The sequence below is a fragment of the Notolepis coatsorum genome (genome assembly GCF_963971535.1).
Source record: "Notolepis coatsorum genome assembly, chromosome: 16".
In the NCBI taxonomy this organism is placed as follows: domain Eukaryota; kingdom Metazoa; phylum Chordata; class Actinopteri; order Aulopiformes; family Paralepididae; genus Notolepis; species Notolepis coatsorum.
Genome location: NC_140180.1, coordinates 67,278,374 through 67,306,323, shown reverse-complemented (window position 1 = coordinate 67,306,323; position 27,950 = coordinate 67,278,374). Strand labels below are relative to the sequence as shown.

Below are 27,950 nucleotides of genomic sequence, written 5' to 3'. Positions count from 1 at the left end.
ATGGAAGGGTAAGGCGTTTTAATCTGTACAGGAGACTTCAACGTAGTATTGAATTACGACATGGACACGACAAGCACAAAGAGATGGAGAACACACATTAGCAAATATATGAAAATACAAATGACAGAATTAGGAATCACGGATATATGGAGAGAAACACACACACTAGACAGGGAATACACACATTATTCACATCCACACGCAACATATTCAAGGATAGATTACTTCCTCATGACAACAGGGGACAGATACAGAGTAGAAGATTGTAGAATAGGGGTAACAGACATATCGGATCACAGCGCAACATATCTGACAGTAAATCTGAAAAGTAGACTGAGAAACAGTCTGGAGACTGAACGTAGGGCTATTGAATAACAAAGGCTTAGTAGAAGAAGTAAAAGAAGACATAATAAGATACAGAGAGGAAAATGATAACGGAGAGGTAGATCCAAACATTCTATGGGATGCAATGAAGGTAGTAATACGAGGAAAATTGATAGCAAAGGCAGCACTACTCAAGAGGGCCAGAATAGAGACATACCAGAACTTAGTAAAGAAACTGAAAGAATTAGAGAAAAAACACCAAAACTCAAAGAACCAAGAGACACTTAGGGAAGTAAAAGACGTTAGAGAAAAGATAAACAAAGAATTACTGACAGAAATTGAGAAAAAGGCTAGATATGTGAAACAGACATACTATGAAGGAGGAACGAGAGCGACCAGACTCTTAGCTAGACGAATCAGAATACAACAAACTAAATACAATACACACAATAAGAGACACAAACACAAACAGGTTACTAAGAGAACCAGCTGAAATAGAGAAGACTTTTGTAGAATACTATAAGACACTATACACACAACCGAAAGCGGCAGGAGAAGAAGAGATAGAGACATTCTTAGAAAAATTTGATTTACCATCGATAGGAGAGGAACAGAACAAAATATTAAATGCAGAGATAACCGAACAGGAAGTGGGAAATGCGATCAGTAAAGCAAAGAACAATAAGTCACCAGGTAGCGACGGATTCCCTTCGGAATTTTACAAAACATTTAGACAGGAACTGAGGCCCATATTAGAGGCAGCATTTAGACACACAATGAAAAAAGGAACAATGCCACCCTCATGGAAAGAAGCCATAATTACTACGATTCCAAAGGAAGGGAAGGATAAGGAACTATGTAGTAGCTTCAGACCAGTGTCCATACTTAATGTAGATTACAAGATGTATACATCGATAATAGCCAAAAGATTTGAGACATTTATGCCAGATATTATAGACGAAGACCAGACCGGATTCATTAAAGGAAGAAAAACACAGGACAACATAAGAAAGACAGTGCAGATAGTAGAGGAGATACAAAAAGAAGGAGGAAGTGCAGTACTAGTTAGCCTGGATGCAGAAAAAGCATTCGACAGTGTAAGCTGGATATTCCTATATAAAGTATTAGAGAAATTTGGACTAGACAAAAACGCGATGAAAACAATTAGGGCATTATATCAAGAACCAACGGCAAGGATTAAAGTAAATGGCAACCTGACGGACCGGATCAAACTAGAGAGGGCTACAAGACAGGGCTGTTGTCTTTCGCCGACGCTCTTCGATATATTCATCGAACCACTGGCTCAACTAATTAGACAGACCGAGGACATCAAAGGGGTGGAGATAAGGGGAACAGAACATAAATTAGGACTGTTCGCAGATGATGTGATAGTATATATGAGACAACCAGACACAAGCTTCCCGACACTGATGGATTTACTGACAGAATATGGATATTACTCAGGATATAGACTTAACGTAACAAAGACACAGACCTTAACATTGAACTACACCCAGGGACCGAAACTAAAGCCTGCCGCCCGCCAGGGGCGGTCTGTTTTTACCTTTGGCGCATGACACTTAGAGGGCTGCCCGCCATGTGGCGTGTAGACGTGTAGTTCATAACGATACTCTTGTGCGAGTACAGATTATAGCCGCTCGTCTTTTTTTTCTCCGCCGCGAGATCGTTAAAAAACTACAAGTCCCACATCGCACTCAAGTCAACGGTCCAATCACAGTAGAGTGACGTGACTGGTTTCATGAGAAAAAAAAGCAAATGACCAATCGGAAGCTATCATTTGGCTTGTTTACTTCCGTCTGCTCTAGTCTATATCGGACCTCCAAGAGCTAACGTTACTGTTTAAACAATGACCCAGTCAACTATTCACTTTTAGTTTAATACATGACGAGGCATTGTCTAACGGTATCTAGCTGGCTAGCTACTGATAGCTGCTGATATCAACAAATGCTCCAGCAATAGTCTACTCGAGTGCATAATACCTCCGTTCCCTCGTTAGCTAGCTTAGCTAGCTCACGTTGATCCATCTGTCCCAGTAAACTAAATTGTCTTAACGTTATCTACCGGGCTAGCAGTAGCTACAGATAGCTCCTGATATCAATGTCTTATAACATTGATTGAATGCGTATTCTAGCTGAGGGCATGTTGAATGTGATTTGACAAAAGAACGGTAACGTTATAAATAGGGTCCAGCTGCATCGCCGGAGAATCCTTGCATGCTGAATGTAGGGTCTAGCTGAATATAGGGTCTAGCTGCAGGGCCGGAGAATCCTTGCTGGAGCTGGAGGCTACTCAAGTATACACACAGACAGTGGAGCTGTTTGCAGATAGCAAGCATTTTGACTTATTGCGTGGTGGCGATGTCTCGCAGATAATACAACTACAAGTATGATTATATAATATATATTTTATTTAAAAAATAAAAATTATATAAAATATATATATATTTTTTTTTAATCAAAAAAAATTTGGCAGGTAAGAAATATGCTTGGCGGGTAGACTCTTCCCATCTACCCGCCACTGGCCGGTGAGTCAAACAGTTAATTTCGCTCCCTGACTACACCCCAACGACAGAGATCAAAGACAAATACAAGATTAAATGGGATATGGACAGGAGCAGATACCTAGGAGTGAATATTACAAGAGAGGTGGAGGGACTATACGATGCAAACTATACACAGATTAATCAGAAAATCAAACAAGACCTAGAAAGATGGACAGTAATGCCTCTAGACTTTAGCTCAAGGATCGAAATTATAAAGATGAATATATTACCAAGGTTACTATACCTATTTCAGGCTCTACCTATATTAATACCACAAAGCCAGTTCAGGGAATGGAATAAACAGATATCAAGATTCATATGGGGGGGGAAAAGGCCAAGGATAAGATATGTGACTCTACAATTACAAAAAGAGAAAGGAGGAATGGCAATACCTAGTTTAGAAGATTACTACTACGCAGCACAGCTGATAATAGTAACATGTTGGTGCAACGAGAAATATGAAGCCAAATGGAAAGATATAGAAACAAAAAAGGAGGGACTCAAAGTGCAGGCACTAATAGGAGACAGGGAGCTATACAGAAGAAAGGAACAACTAATAGACCCAATTACCAAATTCACTATAAATATATGGAACAAGATAGTAAAGAAATACAAGCTAGAAAAAGAAACCAAGATACTGAGATGGATAACGCACGACAACAAATTTAAACCAGGGAAAGAAGATCATGGGTTCAAAAGATGGGAGAGGGGGGGCATAACAGCAATATGTACAATAACAGAAGGAGGGGAGATCCAGACTCTACAAAAATTGAAAGAAAGATTCGGACTAGAGAATAGCGACCACTTTAGATATTTACAGATTAGGGACTACTACAACAAGGAAATAAAACTAGACAAAGACAAAGATCAGAATGGGATAATTAAGATAATGGTAAAAGCATACTAAGGAAGGAAGGGGGGGGGGGATATCAGCACTATATCGGGCAATAATGGACAGCAAGGACATCACAACCAAATATATAAAGGAAAAGTGGGAGAAGGAATTAGAAACGGAGATAACAGAAGAAGAATGGTATAACATATGTAAGATACAACACACAACCACAGGGTCAAGGATATGGAGGGAGTTTGGGTGGAAAAACATAATTCGATTTTTTATAACACCAGAAATACAGGGCAACTATACTCCAACACAGAAACCATGCTGGAGAAAATGTGGACAGGAAATAGCAAACCACACACACATATTCTGGGGATGTCAGATAATAAAGAACTATTGGGAAGAGATAGGAGGGATAATAAATGAAATAGTAGGATATGAAATACCCCAGACAGGACAAGTATTGTATTTAGGGAACTTAACACAGGAAGGAATGCAGGGGAAAGATATATACTTGATTAAGATATTACTAGTAGCAGCCAAGAAAGCACTGACGAAAATGTGGTATAGAGTAGAAGCACCGACGAGGGAACAATGGACAGAGATAGTGGGTGGGATACAGGAAATGGAGAGAATCACATATAGGCTGAGGCTACAAGACGAGACGTTTGAATCAAAATGGGAGAAGTGGGAAGAGTATAGGAAAAAAAGAAACGACATCACAGGAGAGTGAAAAGGAGACAAGAAGAAAAAACGAAACGAAAATAAACTATGAAGGTACCAAAGAACCCATGTCACTTTTTTTGTATTTTTTTGTATTTATTTATTGTTTCTCTCTTTTCTTTGTTTTTGTTTAGCTGTTTTTTCCTTTTCCCCTTTAGTGAATTTATTTTAGGTCAACTTGTCATTCGATTTTGATATTAATTTTTCTAATATCAGCTATATCTTTTAGTTCTTATCTATCGAATTCGATTGTACTGTCGTTTATAATTTTGACCGCCAATTGTATTATTGTATGTGGATGTTTTGTTTGTAAAGCAAAAAACTGGAAATAAAAATGTAAGTATAAAAAAAAAAAAATGATCTGCTGGTCCTGTGTTTCTTTCTCTCTGCGTGTACTTCCTTGTTCACATCAAGGAAACTATAAAAGAAGGAAGGGTCATCACGTCAGAATGCCAGCGTTCTATGCTCTGCTTGGTGCCAGTTCTATTGGAACCTGTATTAAATATATCTAAATAATACAAGCTATCCGAGGAAATATACATCAACCAATATATCAAACGTTAGCTAGTTAAGGATGCAGCAAATTGCCAATTATTCTGACATCTGAGGTAATAACCTGTTTAAATTACGGGTTTTAAACGAGGAGATGGCTGATCCCATTCAACTCAATGTTGGCCAAACTGAAATTTTCCAGCACTTGGCACTAATGTGCGTTCACACACTACACAGTAACGTGATGACCCTTCCTTTTATATTTTCCTTGGTTCACATTCATGAACTCACTGCTTTCCGTAGCACCTTTCTGGTCCAATGCATACATTGATTTAACGGTAGGTTCATCACCACACCGGTATGGTCCTTTAACCTAACCAGGATATACATTTAACAGTAGGTTCATCACCACACCGGTACGGTCTCTCAACTGGTGGGTCGCGACCCAAAAGTGGGTCGCGGGTCCATTTTGAGTGGGTCGCGGATGTGTGTGTAAAAAAAGAAAAAATTAAAAAAAAAATTATACTTTTTTTTTTTTTTTTTTTACTTTTTTTTTGCACTACCTATCTTTGTGAAAGTGGCTTCTCAGCTCTGGTCCAGCTGAAGACAAAGCGGAGGAACAGATTGGACATTGAGCATGACCTCGGAGTTGCTTTGTCTACCATCACCCCAGACTTTGAGACTCTTGTCAGGAGCAAACAACATCCCCAGTTATCCCATTAGTTCCCTGGGATGTTAAGCTAAGAAGTCTGCTAAGAAGGATATATTATTTATTATTATTATTTTATTTCATTGTGTTTTTAGCCCTTAGTTGCACTTTTGTTGCAACCCCAGTTATCCCATTAGTTCCCCCAAACTTAGGTCTGTTATGTTAAGCTAAGAAATCTGCTAAGAAGCATATATTATTTATTATTATTTTAATTTCATTGGGTTTTTACTAGCAATAGTTGCACTTTTGTTGCACTTTTTTGTTTATTTCATGTTTTGAAAGATTGCGTATTACTGCATTTTTTTTTTACATAAATCATGGTGGTTAAACATTTTGGGTCGCGACTTAATGACTAAGGAAAATGTTGGGTCCCGAGGCTAGACCAGTTGAGAACCACTGCCTAACCTTAACCAGGATATACATTTAACAGTAGGTTCATCACCACACCTAACTTGGGTATGGTCCTTTAACGGTGTCATCCTGTCATCTCTTTTTGCAGGAGAATTGGGAAAGACCTGAGCAACACATTCGCCAAACTGGAGAAACTCACTATCTGTAAGTCATCGGTTGTTTCAACATAGAAAATCTTGAAAAAGTCTTGGAGTATGTCTTGAGTGAGAGGATGCCTGCTGTTCATACTGTGTGCTTTTGTTCTGACGTTTCAGTGGCAAAAAGAAAATCCCTATTTGACGACAAGGCAGTGGAGATTGAGGAGCTAACGTACATCATCAAACAAGTGAGCTAATTTTCCTTACACTGTGGAAGATGCTCTTTCAATTCAGACTAATCTAAATCTTTCTTGTACCACAATATAAACGAAGTCTCAAGCGCATTCCTGTAGTATCGCGAGAGGGGAAGCGTTGGTCTGTAGAATCAGAGGAGACGCTCCAAGCTGCACTTGAATGTAAAGACTGGGGTGTGTTCCGCGACAACACGGATAACATTAATGACTACACGGAAACAGTGCTGGACTTTGTTTGTACTTTGGTAGAAGAAACAATCCCCACTACCACAATTAGAGTTTACCCAAACCAAAAGCCCTGGGTAGACAAATCCGTCTGCGAAGCTCTGAAGGCGCGCACCTCAGCCTACAACGCCGGGCTTGTGGCAGGCAACATGAATGACCACAAGGTGGCGAGATACAATGTTAGGAGGGCAGTAATAGAAGCAAAAAGGCGCTACAGGGATAAAATTGAACTTCAATATGAACAGGCTGACTCTAGAGCTATGTGGCAGGGCCTCAGAACGATGACAGATTACAAAGGCACCTCCCTCAAGCTGAACAGTGACATCTCCTTAGCAAATGATCTCAATACCTTCTATGCGAAGTTTGAGGCTGGGAATAACAGCACCAGCCTACAAACCACTGCAATAGAGGGGGGGGGGGGGCACTGCTGATGGAGACTCAGTGTTCAGGATAACAGAACATGAGGTGAGGAGGACCTTTAAGAAAGTGAATATCAGGAAGGCAGCAGGGCCGGACGGTATCCCCGGCCGCGTCCTAAAAGTCTGTGTCGACCAACTGGCCCCGGTATTCACTGACATATTGAACCTGTCCTTAGAACAGGCTGTCATCCCCACCTGTCTGAAGAAGTCCACCATTATCCCTGTACCCAAAAAATCCAAGCCTGCTTGCCTCAACCACTACCGCCCTGTAGCTCTCACCTCCATAGCCATGAAGTGCTTTGAGAAGCTAGTGAAGGGCTACATCTGTTCCTCCCTCCCCATCAACCTAGACCCCCTGCAATTTGCATATCGCCCCAACAGGTCCACGGAGGACGCCATAGCCCATGTGCTGCACACAGCAGCATCACACCTGGACAAGAGGCAGGGGAACTATGTGAGAATGCTGTTCATCGACTACAGCTCAGCATTCAATACCATAGTCTCCTCCAAACTCATAGCCAAGCTCAGGGACCTGGGCTTGAACTATGACCTCTGCCAGTGGGTCTTGGACTTCCTGACGGGCAGACCCCAGGTGGTGAGAGCAGGCAACTGCACCTCCTCATCCATAACTCAACATAAGGGCCCCCCAGGGCTGTGTCCTGAGTCCCCTCCTCTACACACATGGCTGTGTGGCACAGAGGAACAACAACACAATCATCAAATTTGCTGACGACACAGTAGTGGTGGGCCTGATCTCTGCAAACGACGAGAGGGCCTACCTAGAGGACGTTAAGGTTCTAGCGGGATGGTGTCAAGAGAACAGCCTCTCCCTGAATGTCAGCAAAACAAAGGAGATGATTGTGGACTTTAGGAGGTCGGGGGTCAGGGACAACGGCCCCATCAGCATCGACGGGGCACCGGTTGAGAGAGTGAACAGTTTTAAGTACCTCGGAGTCCACATATCCGAGGACTTGACATGGACCACACACATTGACCGTGTTATCAAGAAGGCACGACAACGCCTCTACTTCCTTAGGCGCTTAAGGAAGTTCAACGTGAGTCAGAAGATCCTCAAGAACTTCTACTCATGCACAATAGAGAGCATCCTGACTGGCAATATCACCTCCTGGTTTGGGAATAGCACTGCACAAGACTGCAGCAGACTACAGAGAGTGGCCTGTTCAGCCGAACGCACAATTGGAGGGGAGCTTCCCACTCTCCAAGGCATTTACAACAAGCGGTGCATGGGCAAGGCTAAGAGAATAATCAAAGACTCCAGCCACCCAAACAACTGCCTCTCTGAACTACTGCGGTCAGGCAAGCGATACCGGAGTCTCATGGCAAGCACAGAGAGACTCGGACGCAGCTTCTATCCCCAGGCCATCAGGATGCTCAATGAACAATGAACAACCATCAACGCACCCACAGCGCACATACATGCACTTAAATAAACAACACACTGTAGCACCCACTTTACCACTTTAGACACACTTTACACTTTATATTTATATTATATTATTGGTAAGGAAATTGCACATCATTCTCATTCCTTATTGTACCTCCCTATTGCACCTCACCACTACAAGGTGGCACCACAAGCTAAGCTATACCTCATAATTGTGTACCAGCTGTACATACTGTATATATAGATACACGAAATAATTTTGTTGTTTACACTTGTTTACGTACTTGACTTCTTGACTTTCTATTTTATACTTATTATACGTATTTTATACTATCTTGTTATTATCTAGCACACTCTCAGGAGCACACAGAAAGAAACATTTCATGCAAAGTATTCTGTATGACAACTAATAAAGAAACTTGAACTAAAGGTATATTCCACCCCAAAACAATTTCCCATCCAAGTACTTGTTTTAAATGTATACAGTAGTCCACCCAGGATACTAGAGTGTTACAGGGTAGGTACTACAGGGTATTGCCGTGTACTACATAATACTACAGGCTACTACACAGTATTACATGGTACAACTGGGTACTATATGGTACTATAGGGTACTACAGATTACTAATGTCTAATGTGTGCTACGTGGTACTACAGGGTATTACAGGCCAGGGTACTACAGGGCACTACATGGTACTGCTGTGTGCTACATGGTACCACTTCATATTTCAGACATGTACTTACTTCAAGTATTCCAGTAATGATTCCCATTTAATTTTGAGATTATATTTAAAATCCAGTGAGATGAAACGATAAAGACATGTTCTAGGAAGTGAATTTCATGGTGTGTGTGTGTGTGTGCATGCAGGACATCAACAGCCTGAATAAACAGATAGCTCAGCTGCAGGACCTGATCCGATCCCGCAGCAGCCCGGGAGGCCGACACATCCAGACTCACTCAAACACCATCGTGGTTTCACTACAGGTAGGGTCAAGCCCTGTGTCAGTCATAACACAAGACCAGAAGGTCATGATGATTTGAGACTTTATGGACAACACACATTCATTACTGACTAAGGATGCCCATTTCCTGCATGCAGTTTCTTTGGGATGGCTCTGTGTTCCAAGATTCGCTAGAAATGTACAATAATGCTGTATAATAATATATATTTATCCACATCTGTCTGTATATACCTGTATATCATCCTTTTTACATAACTGTATATACTATATCTATATCCATACATATTCCTTACATACTCTTACTAGTTATACCACTGGCCAGTATGACTTACTACCATAGTCTTTATGCCTGTCACTGTACATAATAATACTATAACACTGTACACATACATCTGATTAGCATTATTACTCTGTAATTCTCATTTATATACTCCAGTTTAATCACTTGTACATTGTATATTGCTATTGCACTTTTACTGTTACATTTGCACTCTGGTTAGAACTTGTTTTTGTTGTACTGTACTTGTGCTGTATAATGACAATACATTTAATCTAATCTAATTGAATTACACAACACATTGCATTACACTCTACACAACAACTATACAACAACACACTGCAACATGTTGTATGACATTGAATTAAGCCGAGCTTTGCTTCTCCTGATTACGTCCTGTGTGTTTACAGTCCAAACTGGCCTCAATGTCCAACGACTTCAAATCGGTCCTGGAAGTCAGAACAGAGGTAAGAGACATCAGTCATTCCTACAATGCATACTAGAGATACTGATATAGACAACCCACATGTTTACAGCACCAATGTATTTGAAACGCACCATAATTGACACATTGGCTGTAAACACCTAATTTATGGGAGAAGTCAATGGGGAGAATGAATGGGATTTCAAAATACTCTGTAATTGTCATAGCCTCTCCAGAGTATGACATATACTCCATAATAAAGATCTTTCATTTTATGACTCAATCAAACTTTATTTGTATAGCACATTTCATACAATAAGTGCAACTCAATGTGCTTCACAGAAAATAATTGCAAAGAATTAAAATAATGAAAAAGGCATGAAACAAAAAAAGAATAATCAAAATAAATAAACACAATGCAAAAAACCTAGGTAAAAGCAATGCTAAAAAGGTGTGTCTTAAGATTTCTTAAAAAAATCTCCACAGATTCAGAAACCCGTAGATCTTCCGGTAGGCTGTTCCAAAGGCTAGGACCTAGGGGTGGAACGGTATGCATTCGAACCGTACACCATTCGGCACGACCTCCACGGTTCGGGGCGTGTATGTATTGTTCGGTTCAGGGGATGCGCAAAAAAAAAACGTCATTTGGCACGGAGCCGGGAGAGGTGAGCGCTGGCTGCAGGCAGCAGCAGCAGCAGCACTGCAGGGGCTAGTCAGTTTGTGTAAATGGCAAGCGCAATATAAATCGATCTTCATTACGACTTTAAAAACATAGCCATTAATATTACATAGGCCTACACACATCTTGCCATAACGTTAACCATGGGACCATGTTGGAAACAAGTCGACAGACTTTCACATGTTATCCTTGTACCGCTTGTTTTTATACTTTTGTATAAATTGTATGTACTAAATAAAATAAAATCAATCAATCAACGTTAGCGCGTTTTGTACAACAAAGCGCACGTTTAACTATGGTAGCCGCCAGCTCTAATGCAGCCAATGAAATGTTACCGTAGCTACTAGCTAGCAGAGGAGAAAATGGGAGTCTGAGAGGCGGGGTGTTGATAGACAATGATAGGCGTTTATTCAACATCCAAGAAGGCTAACATACAACTGTGTTTACTAACTCCAACCGGGACTATTGCCGCTTTTCCACTGCATGTTATCAACTCCGGTAACGTTAGAGTCGAGAAGGTCTGAAGGTAGTGGTACCATCGTTTCCGTTAGCCGGTAATTACCGGTATTTGACCGGCAAAATCTGTTGAAGTCCGACATATTTCATCTCTCCGGTCTTAATGTCCGGTGAAAATAATTCCCTGAGTCTAAGCACAATTTGATTATTTGAATTGTATTAAAATAGTCTCAAATTAAATAGCCTATGCGATGAACGAAACGATCATTACATTTGTTTCCTCGTTGCTTCTAATAATGACAACGACGTTGTCAGACGGGAGCTTAGTGCTGGGTGTGCGAACTTGTGAGAAGCTGCAGAGCCAGAGCACTATCAGCACAATGCAGTATTCCAGCAGTACTCCAATTCAGCCATTTTCAGCCAATGTTGGGTGGGGGGCGCTGCTGTGCGGTTCCCAGAAAAGAGCCAATAACAGCTAAATCAGCTTCTCTGCAGCGCCATACTCTTTGCAAATAAGTCGTTGCGAGGTGGAGAGAGTCGTCACGCAAACCACGATAATGTTGCCGTCTCTCTGCTTTCTCAGTTCTTCGCTTGATATAATTAATACAAATGTCCAATATAACGGAATTCGTTAGCTCATAAAAATGTGATTATAACAGACTGCTGTTTAGTGTCGGACCGACTGCCCACATATACGCGGTCTATTTTATTTCAAGTCAGCAGCAGCACGGAGTATCGAGGGACTTATTTTATTTGGAATATATTAATTAATGACTGTATACGCAAAAGTAGACTAGTTTTAAGTAATAATATTATAAATCTACATGCCTTGAGGATGACATTCTTTATATAGCCTGCCTATCAATTGTTTTAAAGCTCAAACTATGACCGGAATTAATCTCATTTGTCCGGTAGATTGAAATCTTGCAGGTCACGGAGACCGGCAACAATTTTTTCTAACGGAAACCCTGAGTGGTACCACACGCTAAATTGTCCGTGTGGTCCCCCAACCCATAGATAGTTCCAACTCACCGAATTACGTTAATCCACCACAGTTCCACTCAATATTTAAATAATGTTAGTCTAAATAAATGTAGACAGATAATGTACGTATTTTAAAAATAGAATGAACAGAGCAGTGTTGTTTTGAAACAGTACAGTGTGTGTGTGTTAGTTTGATGTATGCTGCATTTTATATTGATGGCCTTCTAATTTGTTTGTTTATTTATTTATTTTAAATAACTGACACTTTTCCCTTTGATAAGAAATTCAGCTATATTCCTTTCATTGTATTTCAAATACTGCACTTTAATTTCAAGCGGAAAACTAATCTTTCCATTAACACATTGTGTGCTATGACGATGATATGACGATATGACGATTTATCGCTTGGATGCCAGCACGTTAATCAATGGGAGGACGAGCACATTAGCGAGCGATTAAACTATATCTTAAATTATGGCTATGTGTCTAATACACCTGTCGCTTATCAATGACTTGCTTGCAGTCAACATGTACGAAACTGATGGTTTTTTCATCAGTACATTTCCCTCATCAGTACATTTCCGTTTTATACCGTTTTGAATACGAGTATAGTTTTGGAGATTTCTAGAAAGAAAAAAAGATTCCGCGATAATAGCCATTTACTGGAATACACAAAACACGTTGTCATTTTCCGGCTGATACACACACACACGCACAAAACTGGTAACATAGATTCCTTACCTCAGATCAGATGGTCTGCAAAAAGATGAATCCAAGTCCTGATCGCCACTGTAAACTTTTTTTTTCTTTTTTTTTACATTTTTTTTTAATATAAAAAAACAACATATATCGAACCGAACCGAAAACCGTTAGCACAAAACCGTGATACGAACCGAACCTTCGATTTTGTGAACTGTTCCACCCCTACTAGGACCATAAAAGCTAAAGTATTTTGGTTGTTAGACTTGTTTTGATGTTTTCAAGGGTGTTTGAAATGTATGCTAATTGTTATGTTCGAAGAGGTCCTGAGTATCTAGTTTCCATTTGGTTAATAGCCTGTTTTTAGAGTGTTGCGCTTCTCTACGGAAGCCGAGAATAGACGATACAAATTTTTATTTCATGAAAGTCTAGGCCTGCGTTAAAGTGTTTCCAGCAGTAGGCTATAATTGCGCAAATTTGATGCTCCTTCATATAACTAATAACTTCATATAAAATGGTTATTGAATGTTACATTTGGACTTGCATTTCATGCAACTGAACTGACAAACTGTTCAATTTAACTCTGTTCTTCTCACATAGCCTATGTCTGCATTTTGAATGAGGGAGGGGTGAGGGGGTTGGCCCGCCAAGTAAATTGAATCCTAGAAAGTGGACCAGGCAGAAAATGTATTGGGAACCCCTCGTTTGCAGTATATAGAATGATGTGGGAAATAGTAATTAAACCATTGGGGACCTGCATGATGCTTCTGTCTCAATTTCATTATTCAATATCTATACATTTTTATCCTGAGGGATTATTTACAATAAAGTGCTAAGTGCTAAAAACAGAAAAGTAGGCTACTTACATTCTGGACGCTAGAACTCCCAAAATAGCGTTAGCATAAAAAAAGAAGGTAGGCCAGCTGTAGTTTACATAGCTTGCATACAACTTTGTCTCGAGGTTCCAAACAGGGCTCTTAGATTGCTCAGAGTGCAAATCACTGTATTCGCGACAGAGTTGGGTTCTGAAATCTCTGCCATCACACCATGCGGTTGTTGTTGTTTTTAATAAATTCTTCAGAAAGTGACGTTGCGTGTCTCTTGTCCTTCATGCAGCACATTCAGGCCCACGCGAGAATTTAATTTAATAACGATTATTAAAGTCGATTTATACATTTTAACATAGAATATTCATTGACAGCCCTAATGTCTACTTAGATTTAGTTTTAACCCTAGCCTCCTGTCTGTCTCTTTAGAACCTGAAGCAGCAGCGCAGCAGGAGAGAGCACTTCTCTCAGCCTCCCGTCTCCTCCTCTCCTCTCATGGCCAACAACTTCAGTAAGTCACGCTCACTTCGCCTCCCGCTCCGCAGCCTCATCACTCAAGAGGGGGGGACACACACACACACCTAATGACACCGCAATGTCATAAGCTTAGTTCATTATCTTCCTTAATTTAGCTTTACGAGGCGATATACGAAAACACTGGCCCCCGCTTAATCACGCTTTTGGCTTTAGAGGCAACACGCGCAGGAATGAATGCAGAGACCCTATCACTGTCTTGTGGGGATTGATTCTGTGCAGTGTCTGTCCTTTTTTTATTTTCTCGGAAAAACAATCAGCTGTTGCCATAGATACGGACTGCTCGAAAAACGAAACAAAAAAAATCCTTGTGAGTGCCTCTTATTGTATCTGGTAACCTAAAATGCTAAAAATTAAAATATTTTAGGGAGCCGCAAAAAAGGGGCCCAGGACCCGCATGCAGCTCGCGTGCCGCGCAATGACTACCAGGGCTATACCACCTCAAATTTAAAAGGTATTTTCCCCTGGAATGTTTGACTCTCCCAGCGGGGTACCTGCTCAGCTAGTGTGTCTGTACCCCGACTGTTCCATCTGCTTTCTCCGTCCACTACGGGAACGCTTATGTCTGATCTTGTGTCTCGTCTGTGTGCGTCTGTTCTCCGTTCTCTCTCCTCCTCTGCCCCAGAGAGTTCAGTGTTAATGCAGGACGAGTCCAGGAGCCTGGGAGGCGCGGTGGCCATCGACATGGACTCCAACGCTGGCAACAACCCCCTGCAGCTCCAGCTTATTGACGAGCAGGTAGACACTGTGTGTGTGTGTGTGTGTGTGTGTGTGTGTGAGAGAGAGAGAGAGAGAGAGAGAGAGAGAGAGAGCGAGCGAGAGAGAGAGAGAGAGTGTGAGTGCGCCCCAGAATGGATCCAGGAGCATGCGAGTGCGTCTGTGTGTTGTGTTCTCGTGCCGTGGTGACGGCCGTTTGTCAATTCCCCTCTTTCCGTGTGTCGCTGCAGGACTCGTACATCCAGAGCCGTGCGGACACCATGCAGAACATCGAGAGCACCATAGTGGAGCTGGGCTCTATATTCCAACAGCTGGCACACATGGTCAAGGAACAGGAAGAGACTGTACAAAGGTGAGAGCACCATCATAGACATGTATAGAGTGATGGCATAGAGATAATAATATCTTAAATTTATATAGCGCCTTTCAGGAGACCAAAGGCGCTTAAATATCTCATGAGCCTATGTGAATTAGATGGTCTTCTTCTACACACTCTATGCTCACATATTATGAAAAACTCACCTTTTCAGTGCTTACATACATTTGATGGGCCAGATGTACAATAATGATCATATTTGTACAATTCATTCCTTCAATCTTTATTTAATTTTGAAGGATCTTTTTTTTAATAAGGTCTACGATAAAAGTGGCTCACAGAAACATATAACTTGCTGAAAAGTAGAATACCGTATGTGACCTTTAACCTCTTTGGGTGCCACATATCTCTTCAGCCCAGCCACACATTTCCAAAATGGCCTCAAGCAGCCGATTTGAGAGAGCAAAGTCATTCAAGGCTTTGTCCTCATGTAGCATTAAAGGGGCAGTTCACACAAAATAAAAATAACTTTAGTTGTGATTCGCCTACTTTAAGAGATATCTCAATTAAGCAATGTCTCTTTCAAGAAATCATGACCCAGTTACTAAAGATAATCCACAGACCATGTCGTTGTTTCATGTAGCCTAGGAACTATTTTCTACCGAAGTACACCCACCATAATAAAGTATGGCAGATGTACTTCAGTAGAAAATTGTTCATACATGAAACTGTTCAGATTAAGGTCTGTGGATTAATTTGAATAAACAGGTCATGATTTCTGGAAATAGGAAAAACATGCTTTTTGAATTCTGGGTGAACTGCCCCTTGAATGTTACCAGTCAAGTCAAGTGTTCCTTTATTAATTCCCTTGGGGAAATTCAGGTGTCATAGCAGCATGGGGGAGGGGAGGTACATGCAGGGAAAAAAGATAATAATAGACAGGCAGGAAAAAAGAGAACAGAAATAGGAAGATAATAATAGAAATGTGATTGTATTGAGCACAACAGTGGTTGAAATGTGATCGCATCTGTCCATCTAAAAAGCACCTGCACCAGTGTTTTTTGTTTGGATAGATAATTGAAGCAGGATTCAAACAGGTCGAAAAGTACCTGGCAGAAAAAAATCTAATCTACGAATTCCAATCTGACTTCAGAACATCCCACTCCACTGACACATGCCTTCTCTATTTGAACGACCACATCAAACAAGAGGTGGACGCGGGCAAATACTGCGGCATGGTCATGCTGGACCTACAAAAGGCCTTCGACGCGGTCAATCACTCCATTCTGATTGACAAGCTAAAAGCAATTGGTTTTGATAGTTTATCAGTGAGCTGGATGCAATCCTACCTTGAGGGGAGAGAACAGATGGTGGAGGTAAACGGTACTCTATCCCCCCCTCTCACAGTGAGCTGTGGTGTTCCACAAGGAAGCATACTAGGACCGCTACTGTTCCTAATTTATGCAAATGACATGTCGTCAGCCTGTGACTGCAACTTGTTCTTGTTCGCGGACGACTCAGCCCTGCTGGTCTCTGACAAGAACAAGTTACAGGTTGAAAAAACCCTCAGCTCTGAACTCGGCAGAATCTGCACCTGGCTTGCTGATAACAAACTATCATTACACCTGGGTAAAACAGTCCATTTTCTTCTGATCAAATAACAAACTCAGCAAGACCGACGGCTTCTCAGTTACATTGGGTGACAATATTGTCACAAGGAAAGATGAAATTACATACCTAGGTTCCATCCTAGAGGCAAATCTTTCCTGTGACAAAATGGCATCCAAGGTAATAAAAAAAGTCAACCAACGAACTCGATTCTTGTACCGGATCTCCTCTCTGGTAAACAAGAATACCCTGAAGACTCTGGCAGGAGCACTCATTCAAGGGTACTACTACTATGCTTGCACCTCGTGGTACCAAAGCACCTCAAAGGCGCTAAAAACAAGATTACAAACATCACAAAACAAACTGGTCAGACTTCTACTTGACCTTACCCCTAGAACCCACCTCACCCCTGCCCACTTTGACAACCTAGGATGGCTTAGAGTAGACGACAGAGTACAGCAACTTGCAATGGGCCTGGTCTACAAGATACACTATACGACTAAGATACCCATGTACATGTCAAAATACTTTCCAAAGGTCAGTGAATACCACGACCACAACACCAGAGGAAGCTCAACAAATCATGTTAAACCCAGATTAGGCTCAAACAAGGGACTAAACACGTTTCGCAATTATGCCACATCAATGTGGAACGCCCTACCCAAAGCTGTAAAGGAATGTGAATCCCTACCCACATTCAAAACCGCTCTTAAAGAGCACCTACGGGAGGCTGCATTTCGAAACTGGCCACTGTAAATGTCCAAACCCCCCCACCCCCTCCTAATAGACAGTCTCCTCCCCACCGTATGTATATATACTCTCCCCACCGTATGTATATTTCTCTCCCACCCACCCACCCCCTCCTAATGTACAGTCTCCTCCCCACCGTATGTATATATTCTCTCCCCACCGTATGTATATTTCTCTCCCACCCACCCACCCCCTCCTAATGTACAGTCCCCTCCCATATGTATATACTCTGTTAGGATCTATGGGTAACAGTACTGTATATTTGCATATCTTATATGTCACAAATGTAACGGTACTAAATACCTGTATGTCATGTATGTCCCTATGCCATAAATGTCATGTATGTTGTGTATGTCATAAATGTCACTGAATTGAAAATGGGGGACCCTGATGTAAACAAGGCAAACGTCTTTCTCTGGTCTGCATCCTCTTAACAATTGTGTGTATTGAGCCGTACTGTATTGTACCCATTCTGCAATCTGTTAAATAAAGTTTTCATTCATTCATTCATTCATTCATTCATTCATTCAACATGATAATTTGTTAGCAATGCTACTGGATGTCATTGGGACACAAGGCATGTATCTTAAAGTGTTATTATGAAATGAAATGTTTTATGTGACAGTTTTATTGTGCGTTTGGATACTGATGCAGGAGAGTAGCGGCAACACTCGCATGTCCACCACAAATCTCCCCAAGGAGACCAATAAAGCTATGAGTTAAGAAACTAGTCTGGAAAGATGCTACATGTGATTTTCAAAGAGATGCTTCATGCCTCATTGACATCCACTAGCACTGCTAACCACGGTCTCTAATCTCAAGTCTTTGGAGTCAGTATATCACTCCGCCGTTAGGTTTATTACTATCAGTGCCTATGGTAGTAATTATGTTAAACTCATAGTATGGTACTCATCACTGTATCTTATATCATAAGTTTGGCTGGTCTTCTCTGTCTGAAAGACATGATAGACATTGCACATTGGTATCTATCGATCTATAAAGTCTGTGCTGTGTTTAGTATTAAGAGTCAGACAAGTTCTCCAACTATTGGCAGCAGTCCATGCCCACAGTTGTGGAGCCTGTTGGCTACTGGCATGAAGGACTGGCTGAGGTGGAGTCAATCAATTTCAAATGGTTCCATTTGACTGAACACACCATTTGACCTGCCCCCCCCCCCCTCTCTGCCTTCACAGGATCGACGGCAACGTGGAGGACACGCAGCTCAACGTGGAGATGGCCCACTCTGAGATCCTCAAGTACTTCCAGTCGGTCTCCTCCAACCGCTGGCTCATGATCAAGATCTTCCTCGTCCTCATCGTCTTCTTCATAGTCTTCGTCGTCTTCTTTGCCTAAAGAAGCAGAGAGGAGGAACTTGGGGGGAGGAAGAGGGAGGAGTGCTAAATAAGCTGGACCGAGACTAAAAGAGGGGTTGTTGGAAAAACAACCGATTTAAGAGGATGGTTGTGATCTGTCCAAGAGACATTCTTTTTCTTTTCCTTTTTTTGGACGGTTCGGGACCCACACAGATAATGAATAACTGTAATTATTTAAATTGTCTGTTTATTCCCCAAGCCTAGAAAAATGGACTCACTTTGACTAAAGCCGTTTCTCTACCAGTAGAGAACGATGACATCCTGTTGTGAATCCTACCCTAATGAAAAGGATAATTTATCGGAAAATCCCCACTTTGTATAGTGCGAGAGCGGCAGACTGCGGCTGTTGTTGTTATTTTTAGACTAACAGATCATGCATTTAATGGAAAATGGATATTATTATTATTTAATGGTTTGATTCTGCAAACTAGTTTTCTCTTTTTTCCTTTTTTTGTTTTAGAATTTTTGATTTGTTTTTGTTCACTTATCACCCCTCCCCCCCACCCACCACCATCTCTCATGTCCTTTCTTTATATGGAAGAGGGAGCATTTATCAACCAACTGTTAACCTGTCCTTCATCTTTTCTTTTAGTTTGACCTTACTAGTTTTGTCCTTTTGCTTTGGGAGAGATTAATTTGCCAAATGGGTACTACTCTAACAAGAACTGTGACATGATACAAAGACACTTTCTGTGGTCCAACCCCTTTGTATAATGAAGGCATTAGGAGTCGACTGAAGGGGTCTTTCCCGTTGCATAACCTTCATAAACGTCTATATGACTTACACTGTTTGAAAGGACGACTTGTGAAAAGGTTGTGAGATCAGTCGATGCTGTTTCACCTCACAAAGCCATTTAAACCTGGTTTATTTACCAGGCGGTCAGTCGGGACACTTCTATGCATGGCCTTAGTCAGTATTTTCAAATCTTTTTCAGTTTTCTTATTAATGGTTGATCAATGCAAGGAGGGCCAATTGAATACATTTTTTTTTTTTTTTTTTAAGGTCTAAGCCCCATTTTGGGACTGCAGGCGGGGCTCAAACGACCGTGAATAATGTGAGAAAGACACGGGTGTGTGATATCAGGGTTATGAAGGGTGTTGTGCTGGTTATGAAAGCCCGCTAATGAAGTGACTTAATCAACTGAACCCCACCCCCCAGAAGTGTTGGACCTCACTGCTTTAGATGAGCGTTCTGTCCTCCTCTCTTCATCTCTCTCTCTTTATCCCTCTGTCGAAGAGGGCAGATCGTTAATGTACAGGCTGTTTTATTTAAATGACCAGACACTTTTTATGAAAATAAAAAAAAAATTAACCTGTTCCTATTTCCCCTCAACGTTTTCTTTTTAAGCCAAATGCCTTGACTTCAGTGTATAAAGTGCAAATAGTGACTATGATGATGTATTGATAAGAGTGCATATTAATAAAAATAACTCTAGTGAGGCTGCATCAGACTGGCTCATTCTCAGATCATTATAGAGGGATAACTACACAAACATTCTGTTCAAGGCCTCTCTTCTTGTTGTCTTTTGAGTCCTGGTGGATATTCCAGGAAGCAGGATTAAACTGTTAGGGTAAACTTAAAGATTCAGTACAATGAAAATAGTGTTTTTCAATCTCATTGCGTTTTTTAACAAGGCAAAATGTTATAACTTGTTGTGAAAATGACGACTAAAGCCCTTTGATCCCCCTGGATCAAACCATTTGAGATATACAATCTGCTTTCCTAAAATATTGCATAATCTACTCGGGTTAACCTGATTGGCTCGTCAGTCAGTACTCCGTAAACAAGTAAAGAAACTAGTTTGCTACAATTTATTTAATTTGAGTGGCTCAAAATCATCGACAGCAACTGACTATTTATCACCTGCTAGCACAGGTTAGCCATGCAACGTTAATCTCTCATAGCAACCGATTACACTGATCCCATGAATTTGTTTACATTTGAAAGCTTAATTTATTATGATACTACCTTGACATCTCCTTTCAATGAACAGAGGGTCACACCCCTCAACATACTGAGAGTTGGTTATGTTCGGAGAGGGTGCACTAACACAGTTATAACAAATCAAATTGTACATCTGATGCTTAAAAAAACAAACATTCCTGACATTAACATTCCACTACGGTTTTTCTGACAGAATTATTTTGAAAAGCTTGTGTGTGCAGCAGGAAGTGTAGCGCTGTCTCCACCTCATTGGGAGCAGAGTAAACACATTTTACTGCCAGGCTGTGTTCACTGAATCTGTCCATGGTCAATGTTTTTCTCTGATTTGACGAATAATAGAGGCCTTTAACGGAACATTTAGAATGCCCATTTTTCTTCCATGTTTTAAAAAAACTGTTAATATGGGTTGATGAGAAATACTACATAAATAATTTTTTTTTATAAATTGGTGTTTTATTACTGAATCTTATAAACAAGTCACAGTGGAACAGTAATATGCTTGATATTTTTCTAAAGTGATATTTTCCCACTCAGTTTCCAAAAAGATCCTTGTCCACACGGCAGAGTTTTTAAAAATACCTCCATCCAGACGTAAATGGAGAAACATATAAATTTCATGCCGGACCAGTAGGTGGCGATAATTGATATCTCAAATACCATAGAACAACAGTCTGAGCATGCATAGTGAGCTGATTTTCATTGGTGGCAGCAACTGAAAAGGAACATAATGTAGTGACAGAAAATCCGAATAAGAGACAACATGCCCGTTTTGACAGGGACAACCACGAGGGCCATCAAGACCCCCACCCCTGCCAACCACCTGACCCTCACACTCCCCCACTGACGTGTTTGCGGAACTGTGCAAAACCAATGCACGAAAAGCTGCCGGACCGATGGGATCCCCGGGCGGGTACTCTGTGTCTGTGCTGTGCAGCTGACGGGGGTCCTGACTGAGATTTTCAATCTGTCCCTGGTCCAGGCAAAAGTTCCCACATGCTTCAAAGTCACCTCCATCATTCCTGTCCCTAAACACGCCTCCCCAGAGAGCCTCAATGACTACCGACCCGGAGCACTCACCTCCACCATCATGAAGTGCTTCGAGAGGCTAGTCCTGGCTCACCTTAAATCCTGCCTACCACCCTCACTTGACCCCTACCAGTTTGCCTACCGCCAGAACAGGAGTACGGACGACGCCATCTCCGCAGCACTACATCCTGCCCTCCTCCATCTGGACCAGAAGGACACGTATGTGCGACTTCTGTTCATTGATTTAAGCTCGGTGTTTAACACCATCATCCCCTCCAAGCTGATCACCAAGCTCCATGACCTTGGCATCGACCCCTCCCTCTACAACTGGATACTGGACTTCCTGACCAACAGACCTCAGCATGTCAGACTGGACAGCCTCAAGTCCTCCACTCTCATCCTGAACACTGGTGTACTGCACGACTGAGTGCTGAGCCCTCTTCTCTACTCCCTCTTCACCCACGACTGCTAACCGGTGCATGGCTCAAACACCATTGTCAAGTTTGCAGACGACACCAACAATGACGAGTCGGCGTACAGAGAGGAGGTCCAGTACCTGGCTCTGTGGTGTGCTAATAATAACCTGGCCCTCAACACCAAAAAACTAAGGAGATAGTGGTGGACTTTAAAAATAAAACAGGCACGCACAGCCCCATCCACATCAATGGAGAGGAGGTTGAGCGTGTCTGTAGTTTCAAATTCCTGGGAGTCCAGTCACATCTCTGAGGACCTGTCCTGGACCACCAACACCTCGACCCTGGTCAAGAAGGCCCACAAGCGCCTCTTTTTCCTGCGGAAGTTGGCCAAACTCCACCTACCCCCTCCCGTGCTAGCGAACTTTTATCGCTGTTCAATTGAGAGCATCCTCACCACCTGCATCTCAGTCTGGTACGGCAACTGCACTGTTAAGGACCGCAAATCACTGCAGAGGGTAGTGAAAATAGCCCAACGCATCACCAAGACCTCACGCTTCCGATTAAACGTTGTGACGGGCGACAGTGACAGCCTAAAAACGCCGGTGCCACCACGCCACTGGCCTCACCTGAGGGCCGCACGGCTCGCTCTTCAGCCGGAGGAACTCTCTCGTCGGGTCTGAAGAAAACTCTGTGCACCAAGCGCTTCCTTGCTTCTCTCTGAGTCCATCTAGGGAAGAGAGAACAACGTTCTCTGGACTGCCGCCTCTCTTCCTCCAGTTGCATCTCGCGGCGTCGAGGTTGCTAGGCCCGACACGCCAGCGAGGAACCGGATGCCGGTCCAGAGAGCCCCCACGATGAGCAGTGGAAGCCAAGCGATTGAAGTGCTGGTGGCATTGCCATCTCCAAACTAAATTCACACTAATAACTATCTCGACGTATATTGTTAGACGTAAAAAACATTTTTTTTTGATAATGCCTGGGGACCGTTTGTGTACTTCTTAAAGCATAATACGAATGTTGGGAACTTGCTTCAACAAGAACAGGATTAGGGGGAGTACTGTGGGACAACTCTTATTATTGTGTAAAAACGACAAGAAACACCCTTTACTTAATGTGTAAAACATTTTGGTTGTATTATTATTTATTTATGTTTATTTTTTATTATTTAAATCTTTATCCTTCCTATGTGAACCTGTTTTTGAAGTTAATTATTATTTTGTGTGGGGTGGGGTTAGGGGAGGGAGAACGGGGTGAAAATGTTTGCTGAATACTGCTCTGCTGATATACATGTTGTAATTTGCAAACTAAAACCCAATAAATATATTGTAAAAAAAAAAAAAAAAAACGATCTCGACTCTCAAGCTGCAGAGCGCATGTGTGCTACACTTTCGAATGAAACGAGGGAGGATGAGCACAGCACGCCAGCGGCGGGTGCCTATTGCTTATTAACAGCGAAGGAGTGCGCCGAATGCTTCCGCGTTTTCCCTGATTGGCTGCGACACGCCCCGCGGCAGGCGCGGCAACCGCAGAGCGGAGCGGCAGAGCTAGCCGGAAGTGGGCGTGGCTGGGTAGATTAGTGCTGTGACAAACGCGTCTATACAAATAGTAGCTCTAGTTCTGCAGACCCCTCTCTGATTGGTTGAGCTCCATTTCTGCAGCCCCTCTGCTGGGAGCTGTCGTGCGGAAATAGGCTGTCTATTGCCATTCTCTAAGACAAACTCTAACCTTAACCAGCTCCTTAACAGCGCCTAAACTTAACCGTTCTAACCTTAACCAACTCCGAAACAATGCCTAACCTTAACCTTAACCTTAACCATGCCTAACCTTAACCATAGAAAGAATATTGCCATTCTCTAAGACAAACTCTAACCTTAACCAGCTCCTTAACAGCGCCTAAACTTAACCGTTCTAACCTTAACCAACTCCGAAACAATGCCTAACCTTAACCTTAACCATGCCTAACCTTAACCGGCGAAAGAATACCATTGTCAAGTTTGCAGACGACACCAACAATGACGAGTCGGCGTACAGAGAGGAGGTCCAGTACCTGGCTCTGTGGTGTGCTAATAATAACCTGGCCCTCAACACCAAAAAACTAAGGAGATAGTGGTGGACTTTAAAAATAAAACAGGCACGCACAGCCCCATCCACATCAATGGAGAGGAGGTTGAGCGTGTCTGTAGTTTCAAATTCCTGGGAGTCCAGTCACATCTCTGAGGACCTGTCCTGGACCACCAACACCTCGACCCTGGTCAAGAAGGCCCACAAGCGCCTCTTTTTCCTGCGGAAGTTGGCCAAACTCCACCTACCCCCTCCCGTGCTAGCGAACTTTTATCGCTGTTCAATTGAGAGCATCCTCACCACCTGCATCTCAGTCTGGTACGGCAACTGCACTGTTAAGGACCGCAAATCACTGCAGAGGGTAGTGAAAATAGCCCAACGCATCACCAAGACCTCACGCTTCCGATTAAACGTTGTGACGGGCGACAGTGACAGCCTAAAAACGCCGGTGCCACCACGCCACTGGCCTCACCTGAGGGCCGCACGGCTCGCTCTTCAGCCGGAGGAACTCTCTCGTCGGGTCTGAAGAAAACTCTGTGCACCAAGCGCTTCCTTGCTTCTCTCTGAGTCCATCTAGGGAAGAGAGAACAACGTTCTCTGGACTGCTGCCTCTCTTCCTCCAGTTGCATCTCGCGGCGTCGAGGTTGCTAGGCCCGACACGCCAGCGAGGAACCGGATGCCGGTCCAGAGAGCCCCCACGATGAGCAGTGGAAGCCAAGCGATTGAAGTGCTGGTGGCATTGCCATCTCCAAACTAAATTCACACTAATAACTATCTCGACGTATATTGTTAGACGTAAAAAACATTTTTTTTTGATAATGCCTGGGGACCGTTTGTGTACTTCTTAAAGCATAATACGAATGTTGGGAACTTGCTTCAACAAGAACAGGATTAGGGGGAGTACTGTGGGACAACTCTTATTATTGTGTAAAAACGACAAGAAACACCCTTTACTTAATGTGTAAAACATTTTGGTTGTATTATTATTTATTTATGTTTATTTTTTATTATTTAAATCTTTATCCTTCCTATGTGAACCTGTTTTTGAAGTTAATTATTATTTTGTGTGGGGTGGGGTTAGGGGAGGGAGAACGGGGTGAAAATGTTTGCTGAATACTGCTCTGCTGATATACATGTTGTAATTTGCAAACTAAAACCCAATAAATATATTGTAAAAAAAAAAAAAAAAAACGATCTCGACTCTCAAGCTGCAGAGCGCATGTGTGCTACACTTTCGAATGAAACGAGGGAGGATGAGCACAGCACGCCAGCGGCGGGTGCCTATTGCTTATTAACAGCGAAGGAGTGCGCCGAATGCTTCCGCGTTTTCCCTGATTGGCTGCGACACGCCCCGCGGCAGGCGCGGCAACCGCAGAGCGGAGCGGCAGAGCTAGCCGGAAGTGGGCGTGGCTGGGTAGATTAGTGCTGTGACAAACGCGTCTATACAAATAGTAGCTCTAGTTCTGCAGACCCCTCTCTGATTGGTTGAGCTCCATTTCTGCAGCCCCTCTGCTGGGAGCTGTCGCGCGGAAATAGGCTGTCTATTGCCATTCTCTAAGACAAACTCTAACCTTAACCAGCTCCTTAACAGCGCCTAAACTTAACCGTTCTAACCTTAACCAACTCCGAAACAATGCCTAACCTTAACCTTAACCTTAACCATGCCTAACCTTAACCATAGAAAGAATATTGCCATTCTCTAAGACAAACTCTAACCTTAACCAGCTCCTTAACAGCGCCTAAACTTAACCGTTCTAACCTTAACCAACTCCGAAACAATGCCTAACCTTAACCTTAACCATGCCTAACCTTAACCGGCGAAAGAATACCATTGTCAAGTTTGCAGACGACACCAACAATGACGAGTCGGCGTACAGAGAGGAGGTCCAGTACCTGGCTCTGTGGTGTGCTAATAATAACCTGGCCCTCAACACCAAAAAACTAAGGAGATAGTGGTGGACTTTAAAAATAAAACAGGCACGCACAGCCCCATCCACATCAATGGAGAGGAGGTTGAGCGTGTCTGTAGTTTCAAATTCCTGGGAGTCCAGTCACATCTCTGAGGACCTGTCCTGGACCACCAACACCTCGACCCTGGTCAAGAAGGCCCACAAGCGCCTCTTTTTCCTGCGGAAGTTGGCCAAACTCCACCTACCCCCTCCCGTGCTAGCGAACTTTTATCGCTGTTCAATTGAGAGCATCCTCACCACCTGCATCTCAGTCTGGTACGGCAACTGCACTGTTAAGGACCGCAAATCACTGCAGAGGGTAGTGAAAATAGCCCAACGCATCACCAAGACCTCACGCTTCCGATTAAACGTTGTGACGGGCGACAGTGACAGCCTAAAAACGCCGGTGCCACCACGCCACTGGCCTCACCTGAGGGCCGCACGGCTCGCTCTTCAGCCGGAGGAACTCTCTCGTCGGGTCTGAAGAAAACTCTGTGCACCAAGCGCTTCCTTGCTTCTCTCTGAGTCCATCTAGGGAAGAGAGAACAACGTTCTCTGGACTGCCGCCTCTCTTCCTCCAGTTGCATCTCGCGGCGTCGAGGTTGCTAGGCCCGACACGCCAGCGAGGAACCGGATGCCGGTCCAGAGAGCCCCCACGATGAGCAGTGGAAGCCAAGCGATTGAAGTGCTGGTGGCATTGCCATCTCCAAACTAAATTCACACTAATAACTATCTCGACGTATATTGTTAGACGTAAAAAAAATTTTTTTTTGATAATGCCTGGGGACCGTTTGTGTACTTCTTAAAGCATAATACGAATGTTGGGAACTTGCTTCAACAAGAACAGGATTAGGGGGAGTACTGTGGGACAACTCTTATTATTGTGTAAAAACGACAAGAAACACCCTTTACTTAATGTGTAAAACATTTTGGTTGTATTATTATTTATTTATGTTTATTTTTTATTACCCTTGTGCTGTCCTAGTCGCTTTTTCTACTTTTTTGAAATATTTTGAGTGTGTGTGTGAGCACAGCGGTGTCTGTGTTTATTATTATTTCATGAAATTGGGTAAATATCTTAATTTTACATATATGTTCATTGTGTGAAAAGCTTAGAACATGAAACACTCTAGAAATAGGAGAGACAGATTTAGTGCCTTCTTCACCCCTAGTTACTATTTCTACTCCCATCCACTCCAACGTTAAAACGGCATTTTTAAGCATTTTTAAATCTGCTCTTATTCGTTCAATTCTCTATATATCTTGCCATGCTTTGAATATTCCACGAGACAAGGACCCTGCCATTGCTGGGGTGTGCTGTTACCGATGTAAAACTCATGGTGGCGTCATTGCTCCACAGATAACTTTGCCACAAGTCAGGGGAGGTGAATAGACTGTGGCGGGCTGATAGTGCTTGAAACTCGGCACACAGGTTTTGTGGGGGGGGGGGGGGGGGGGGGGCGGCGAGTGGATTTTCAAGACAGAACCAGAGGCGACCGGACC

At 42.6% G+C, this 27,950-nt stretch overlaps 1 protein-coding gene across 2 annotated transcripts in view; it reads left to right on the top strand.

Annotated features, from left to right (window-relative positions):
* The window catches only part of stx5a (syntaxin 5A), a 30,248-nt gene extending 9,881 nt beyond the window's left edge, over positions 1–20,367 (top strand). Inside the window, exons 4-12 of one of the 2 annotated variants that reach the window (XM_084331780.1) lie at positions 6,152–6,207; positions 6,318–6,388; positions 9,312–9,428; positions 10,094–10,150; positions 14,182–14,263; positions 14,654–14,740; positions 14,912–15,024; positions 15,234–15,355; positions 18,871–20,367. In XM_084331780.1, the coding sequence (XP_084187906.1) occupies positions 6,152–6,207; positions 6,318–6,388; positions 9,312–9,428; positions 10,094–10,150; positions 14,182–14,263; positions 14,654–14,740; positions 14,912–15,024; positions 15,234–15,355; positions 18,871–19,030 (865 nt within the window). In that variant the 3' untranslated portion in view covers positions 19,031–20,367. The remainder of the gene's footprint in view (positions 1–6,151; positions 6,208–6,317; positions 6,389–9,311; positions 9,429–10,093; positions 10,151–14,181; positions 14,264–14,653; positions 14,741–14,911; positions 15,025–15,233; positions 15,356–18,870) is intronic. The other variant, XM_084331781.1, reaches the window with a different exon arrangement.
* Positions 20,368–27,950: the final 7,583 nt, after the last annotated feature.